This window comes from Myotis lucifugus, unplaced genomic scaffold (genome assembly GCF_000147115.1).
Source record: "Myotis lucifugus unplaced genomic scaffold, Myoluc2.0 scaffold_525, whole genome shotgun sequence".
Lineage (NCBI taxonomy): Eukaryota > Metazoa > Chordata > Mammalia > Chiroptera > Vespertilionidae > Myotis > Myotis lucifugus.
The window spans coordinates 273,000-280,737 of NW_005871573.1; the positions used below are offsets into that span (position 1 = coordinate 273,000).

General features: G+C 54.2%; 1 protein-coding gene across 1 annotated transcript in view; it reads left to right on the top strand.

Moving 5' to 3' along the window:
- The window catches only part of ADAMTS17 (ADAM metallopeptidase with thrombospondin type 1 motif 17), an 88,648-nt gene that overhangs the window by 14,221 nt on the left and 66,689 nt on the right, over window positions 1–7,738 (top strand). Inside the window, 1 exon segment of the mRNA XM_006103975.3 lies at window positions 5,049–5,221. Within this exon segment, the coding sequence (XP_006104037.2) occupies window positions 5,049–5,221 (173 nt within the window).

Consider the following 7,738-nt stretch of genomic DNA (forward strand, 5'->3'; position numbering starts at 1 on the left):
CACAACGGTCTGCTTTCTCAGTCCACTCATTTCTCATGGAAAAGCCCAGGAGGAAAAAAAAAAAAGGCCCGTCAGGACATCTGCTGCCCAGTGTTCTTGGGCGTCCTCCAGCCACGAAGGCAGTGGTCCGCCCTGCAGGGCCTCCCTCCAGGGCAGCGGGCGATGTCTCCTGCAGGACCAGACGGGGAGTTCGCTCGCCACGACGGGGATTGGGTTGCACACTCTGCCTTCAGCCCAGACCTTTCTCAGGCCATTAGCGAGTCATGGATCAGATCCCGCGTCTCGGGGTTGGGACAGAGCTAGACGGTGAACTAAAGCCCGCCCAATGGGGCAGGGAATATCAGGCGTCACTGGTGGTCGGCAGGGATTGGAACCGCCTTCATGGTGGGAACCTGCTGGGAAGGGCCAAAGCCCCCCAGGTGGGGACACCGGGAGACCCCACCCACACCCGCCATGGGCATCGTCGCCACACCCCTGCTCAGGGACACTTGGGTGGGGGAGGCAAAACGGGGCTTTGCTTCTCTCCAAGGAGACGGTGTTATTTATTTATTTATTATTATTATTTTAAAAGACATTTTTATTGATTTCAGAGAGCAAGGGAGAGCAGGAGAGAGAAACATCAGTGATGAGAGAGAATCATGGATAGGCTGCCTCCGGCACGCCCCCTACTGGGGATGGAGCCCGCAACCCCTGCATGTGCCCTGACCGGAATCGAACCCTGACCTCCTGGTTCATAGGTCGATGTTCAACCACTGAGCCACGCCGGCCGGGCGAGACAGGTGTTATTTAGAGACAGAACTCAGAGGCCATAGCTCAGGACCTCTTAATGGAGCCTGGACTTGGCCTCCTGGGCCCTCGCAGACATAGCAAGTGCTCTTGGTGCCAATGTTTAAAGAAGTACCACTTTCTCCCAGAAGAGAAACTCTAAGGCAGTGGTTCTCAACCTTCTGGCCCTTTAAATACAGTTCCTCATGTTGTGACCCAACCATAAAATTATTTTCGTGGCTACTTCATAACTGTCATGTTGCTACTGTGATGAATCGTCATGTAAATATCTGATAGGCAGGATGGTCTTAGGCGACCCCTGTGAAAGGGTCGTTCGACCGCCAAAGGGGTCGCGACCCACAGGTTGAGAACCGCTGCTCTAAGGCATCCCCGCCAAGGCCGGTTGCTGCTGCTTTTCCGACTGCTCTGTGGTGTCCTCTGACCTCCCTTGCCTGTCGGGGACCTCCGGGCTTTGACTCAGGGGCGCCTTTCCCTGCGCGGGGCTGACCTGACCGTGGGCAGGGGCCGGCCTAGCGTCTGGGCGTCACGTCTGGGTGTCACGCCTGCTCTGCCCTGGGGGCAGGGGGTCCTCTGAGTCACATCTGGACGGTGGGTTGGTTCCCTTTGGGGCAGGGCTTAATCACATTTCAGTGTTGAGTGTTTGGAGCCGCACTGGGGCCGAGGGCCTCAATTAATTTCTGTCAGGGGCCTGCTTGGCTTGGCCTCTGATTTGAAAAACTGCCCTTTTCTGTATAGATGGCCGCTTCTCAGTGGTCTTGGCTGTTCTGGTGATGTGAGCGTCCGCCTTTCATGCCCTCCAGGCAAATGCCTGCCCCCAAATCTCCCTCCATTTCCCTCCCTGCGGCCCTTTCCTGTAATGAAGACGGAGGTTTTGCACTTGAATGTCGGCAAAAAAAGCACGGGTGTTCTTTTTTTAAAACATATTTTTTAAATATATTTTTATTGATCTCAGAGAGGAAGGGAGAGGGAGAGAGAGATAGAAACATCCGTGATGACGAGAATCACGGATCAGCTGCCTCCCGCACGCCCCCTACTGGGGATGGAGTCCACAACCCGGGCATGTGCCCTCACCAGGAATTGAGCCGTGACCTCCCGGTTCATAGGTCGACGCTCAACCACTGAGCCACGCCGGCCGGGCTCCTTGCAGTATTTTATATACATAAGTTATCTAGCACTTAAAACATTCACATATTGCCTTCTACTTTCAGTCCCAAAAACGGGAACATTATTTGTCACAGAACAAATTTAACCTCCTTTCCTCCTTAAAGACTTATTCTAACTTAAGTAAAATTGCATTATCTGTTCTGAAAACAAATGCTGTGCATTTATAGCTAAAGGGTGCTCAGGGAAAGATTTCCATCCGTGCAGAGCCACTTGCCAAATCTTTTGTGACTCCCCGTTGGTCAAAGCCGCGCAGGACACGAGCGTCAGTAAGACCAGCCCGACCTTCGCTTCAGAGAAGCCTGACGCTTCTGTGACTGGCTCTATAAACTGCGAGCTCCCACGAGAGAAGGTTTTGGTAACAAACAAAATGTAACCGGGAGTCAAAAAACGATGTTGCTTGCATCTGGCAGATACATCAGCCTGTTTTTCTGAAATGCTTTTATGCCTGGAAAGTTGTTGCGCATACCAAAAAAGGAAGGGTTTCTAGCCCCAACGAAACACGTGAGAGCAGCCTGCCGTGTGCTTGACTGGACAAAGGCGTGCAAATCACAGAATCGCGGGCTACATATCACTAGCTCCACTCGTTCCTAAAACTTGGGCTTCCAGTATGGTTACGTTTTGGGGGTGTTTTTTTCTCCCTGGAAATTTATTTTTCCTTCCGTCGAGTCTCTGTTGCTTTATGGAAATGATGGAGCATCTCTTCGATCTGCCGTGTTGCCACCTGAGTTGCTCAGAAATCTCTCTCGTTGGTCTGCGGTGGAGGTGGGAGGAGCAGAGCAGCCACCTTCCCGCCTGGGACACGGGAGGAACCAGGGCCTGCTCACGGTGGGGCGGGCGTGGGAACGTCGGGCCCGCAGGCCATATAAGGCCCGAGAACTCATTGGGTCGGGCCCTGCCAAGGCAGTAGGGGTGACTTCATTAAATGTTTGACTGAATAGAGCAGGCTAATTTTTTTTACAATATATTTTTTATTGATTTCAGAGAGGAAGGAAGAGAGAGAGAGAGAGAGAGAGAGAGAGAAACATCGATGATGAGAGAGACTCATGGATCGGGTGCCTCCTGCACGCCCCCTCCTGGGGATGGAGCCTCTGCAACCTGGGCATGTGCCCTGACCGGGAATCGAACCGTGACCTCCTGGTTCATAGGTTGACGCTCAGCCATTGAGCCACACCGGCCGGGCTAGCAGGCTAATTTTTCAGTGGCTCCTTTTGTATGGCCCACAAAGGACGTCACAAACATTCAAATGGCTCTTGGCAGAAAAGAGGTTCCCCACCCCTGTTCCAGAGGGTCCCCTGTACTGGGGCAGTGCCTCGCACACAGTGGTTCTCAGTATTTGCTGGCTGAAGGGCTCTCTTTCCACCTCCCCCACAGGCAGCAGTGCCTGGCTGCTTGGTACCTCAGTGGCCATGACCATGAGTGGGAAGGTCAGGTGGGGCCAGCTCAGCTTTGCTACCCCTGGTCCTGCTAGTCCCAAGGGTGGGGTCTGAGTCATACCTCCTGCCTAGTGCGAGTGCTGATTTTTTAAAAATATTTTTATTGCCCTGGCCGGTTTGGCTCAGTGGATAGAGCGTCGGTCTGCGGACTCAAGGGTCCCGGGTTCGATTCCGGTCAAGAGCATGTACCTTGGTTGTGGGCACATCCCCAGTCGGGGGTGTGCAGGAGGCAGCTGATCGATGTTTCTGACTCTCTGTCCCTCTCCCTTCCTCTCTGTAAAAAATCAATAAAATATATTTTAAAAAATATTTTTATTGATTTCAGAGAGGAAAGGAGAAAGAGTGAGATAGAAACATCAGTGATGAGAGAGAATCATTGATGACAAGCGCTGATTTTGGACTTCAAGATTGATCGGTTCTTTATTTGGGATCTTAACTAGACAAAAAAAAAAACAACACAAAAAACCCCAAAAACAAAACAATCACAAAACTCTTATTTTGCACCTTTCTTTGTAAGGAATTTACATGCAAAAGATGCCTTTTATGAAAACGACTTGGCCTTGGGCAAAGTTATTTAAAGAATTCATCCTTGGAGAGCAAAACTTATTTTTTTTTTCCCTTTTTGAAAAAAAGAAAAAGAGAAGAGAAGGCCGTTCTCTCTCAAGGATGCAGGGTTTCTGCAGCTGCCGGAAAGTTCCCCTGGCTGGGAGCTCTCTCCAACACGTGGAGCCACCGTTTCCAGGCGAAAAAAGGGTGTTTTTCTACAAACCGACCCTTTGCTTTGGCTGAAGGGAAAAAAAGTGATCAGAGAAGAATTTGGGAGGGCCTGGGAATTTTATGTAAGTCTGTGTGTGTGTGCAAACTTTAACCCAGGGCTCCTCAAACTTTTTACACAGGGGGCCAGTTCACTGTCCCTCAGACCGTTGGAGGGCCGGACTATAGTTTTAAAAAAAAACTATGAACAAATTCCTATGCACACTTCACATATCTTATTTTGAAGTAAAAAAACAAAACGGGAACAAATACAATATTTGTATTTGCATGTGGCCCGCGGGCCGTAGTTTGAGGACCCCTGCTTTAACCCGCCACCTAGAGCCCGGCCGGTGTGGCTCAGCTTCTACTCATCCAGGCAGTGAAACTGATGACCTAGCAAAGTCCATCTCTGTTGTTCAGCGAAGGCAGGCGACCTGGATGTGACACAGGAATACACCGTTTGCAGGCAGGGACAGCTTTTAGATCATCTCGGGCCTGGCCTGCGTGGCTCAGTGGTTGAGCATCCACCTAGGAACCGGGAGGTTACCAGTTCGATTCCCGGTCAGGGCACATGACTGGGTTGTGAGCTCGGTCCCCAGTAGGGGGCGTCTGGGGGGCAGCCCATTGATGATGCTCTCTCATCACTGATATTTCTCTCTCTCTCTTCCTCTCTGAAATCAATAAAAACATATTAAAAAAAAAAAAAGCCTGGCTAGACCCGATCACTGACCTCGCTCAGCCCCCTCCCACACCGGTGAGCGGCCCCGGCTCCCCTGTGACGGTGCAGACCCCTCACTGGCCGGTGGAGAGTGTCCTTTCTCGCAGGGAGGCTCCGTGGAGGCCCGCTCCGTGCTCGGGGTTGGGAATCGCGCCGCCGCCACGGATTGATCTCACGCCTTCCTTGTTTTCTAGAAAAGAAGAAGCCGAGGAAGGGCGGGCCGTCGCCGGACTGGCGGGAGCGGAGGAGCGCCATCCGGCTCACCAACGAGCACACCGTGGAGACCCTGGTGGTGGCCGACGCCGACATGGTGCAGTACCACGGGGCCGAGGCCGCACAGAGGTTCATCCTCACCGTCATGAACATGGTGAGTCCTGGCGGGTCCCCACCCAGGCAGGCAGTATCCTCATCTCCTCCTCCGTTCAGGGGGAGGCAGGCCCACATGGCCTGGGATCCCGGTGGGGGGGGTGGGGTGGGGGGGGCTGTCGGGCGTGCCCACGGTGGATGGCGCTGTTTGACTGCCTGGGTCTGCATGGTGAGTGGGCCCTGCCCGCCACCCCTTTTGGAAGCCATCCAAGCCCCTTGCCGTGCGGGGGACCCCTCCCCTGGGATGAAGAGCCCAGTGAGCCCCGTCCCTGCTCTCCCTGCTCTGAGGAGTCCAGTCTGGTAGGAGGAATCGAGATCAAAATTTAACGCAAAACAGATTCCGCCCGGCTGGTGTGGCTCAGTGGTTGAGCATCGACCTATGAACCAGGAGGTCACGGTTCGATTCCCTGTCAGGGCACAGGCCCAGGTTGCGGGCTCCATCCCCAGTAGGGGGCGTGCAGGAGGCAGCTGATCCATGACTCTCTCTCATCAGTGATGTTTCTGTCTCTTTCCCTCTCCCTTCCTCTCTGAAACCAATAAAAATATGTTAAACAACAGCAACAACCACAAAAACAACAACAACAAAAAAACCAGGTCCTGCCGTGCGCAGCGAAGCCTGGCGGGAAGCGGGACCTCCGATGCGTGGAGTCTCGCTGTCTGTTTCCTTTTGTGACCACCCTGGGGTCGCGCCCCCCTTCAGGCTGTTGTGGAGGAGGCTGCGGTGACCGTGGGCGTGCAGATAACCCGCCTGAGCCCCTGCCGCGGTTTCCTTTTAGGGATTCACCCAGCGGTGGGATCGCTTTTGCTAACTCCTCGCGCTGCGTGTCCCTGGTTTCTGAGAAGGGTTTCTGTCTTTCCTGTGCCGAAACCCGGTCGCCCTGGTGGCTGGGTAATGACCGGGTGCGGCCTCTAGTCCACCCAGAGGAAGCCCAGACAGCGGGCTGGGGGCCTGGCCCCGCTCCCGACTCCTCCATCTGCGGATAATTTCATCTCATTTATTTCTTTTTCAATTGTCCGGGTCATGAATGCAAGGAATAAACCTTCATTATAACAACTGAAGTAGTCATAAGACAAAGATCCTATTTTTATATTTCTTTTATAATTTCTCTTTTTTAAAAAAAATACATTTATCGATTTCAGAGAGGAAGGGACAGGGAGAGAAATAGAAACATCAATGATCGGCTGCCTCCTGCATGTCCCCCACTGGGGATGGAGCCTGCAACCCCGGGCATGTGCCCTGACCGGGAATCGAACCTCGACCTCCTGGTTTTTAAGTTGATGCTCAACCACTGAGCCAAGCTGCCGGGCCTGCTTTGTGTTTTAAAAGATCCCTCCGCCTGGCTCTTATCCAGGGACGTGGAGGCCTGCTCCGAGCTCTGTGTCCCCAACACACCACTCACCTGCCCAGGTCCACGCAGAGGGAAAAGCCTCTTGCCAGCCATCCTGGGGGTCCCCCAGCGGGAAGCGCAGAGAGAGGGGGTGCTGTGTCCCCGGCTTTCGGCTTCCCACGGTTTTCCAAATGTTGCCTAGTGTCTTTTTCCACACGTGACTTGCTTTTCCTGCGGTTGGGGGCAGGGCGCGGTGACACAGGAGCAGGGATATTCTAAAGAACAAATCGTCGCCGGGGCCGGAGAGCTGACAGCAGCAGGCCTGGGTCTGGGCAGCCCCGTTGGAAAATGGGCCCCTGGACAGAGCGTCAGTTGTTCTCAGCTTCCTTAACAACCACCGGCAGAGTGAGACGCCGATGTGTTCCAGGCAGGTTCCGCGCGGAGGGAAAATGACATCAATTTTACTCAGTGACCAGGCGGAACGGATAAGAGGCCTCTCTCTGGCGACCAGAGAGGTCAGCGCGGTGTGTGAGCACCCCTGGTCCTCATACCCTGTGGCCTCCCAGGGTGTTGGGGGGCGAGGGGGTGATTGTTAAATGCAGCCGGCGGGGCCCAGCCCAGGGTCTCAAGCCATAGGCCTGGCCCGGGCTCCAAGTCCCCAGGTGATGTTGGGGCTGCTGCTCCAGGGACCCCACGAGAGGTGCTGTGGGAGGGAAACACCCCCTCCTGTGTGGGGTCCGAATGGCACCCTAATTGCAGAGTGTCACTCTCAGCCCCCAGATGCCCCTGGGGAGGCCCTGATTCACACGGGTAGGGGGTGCAGTTCTGAAAACCCCTCTTGGGCCCGGCCGGTGTGGCTCAGTGGTTGAGCGTCGACCTGTGAACCAGGAGGTCACGGTTCGATTCCCGGCCGGGGCACATGCCTGGATTACAGGCTTGATGCCCAGTGTGGGGTGTGCAGGAGGCAGCCGATCCATGATTCTCTCTCATCATTGATATTTCTCTCTCTCTCTCTCTCTCTCTCTCTCTCTCTCTGCCTCTCCCTTTCTCTCTGAAATCAATAAAAAACGTATGTTTAAAAATAAGGTCTGTGGGGGGGGGTTTTCCCCTCCTCCGCGCTCCCGCGCCAGGAGAGCAGGTGGGGGAGCCCCCACCACAGCTAATGTGGCCTGCCCCCCCTCGGGGGGGAG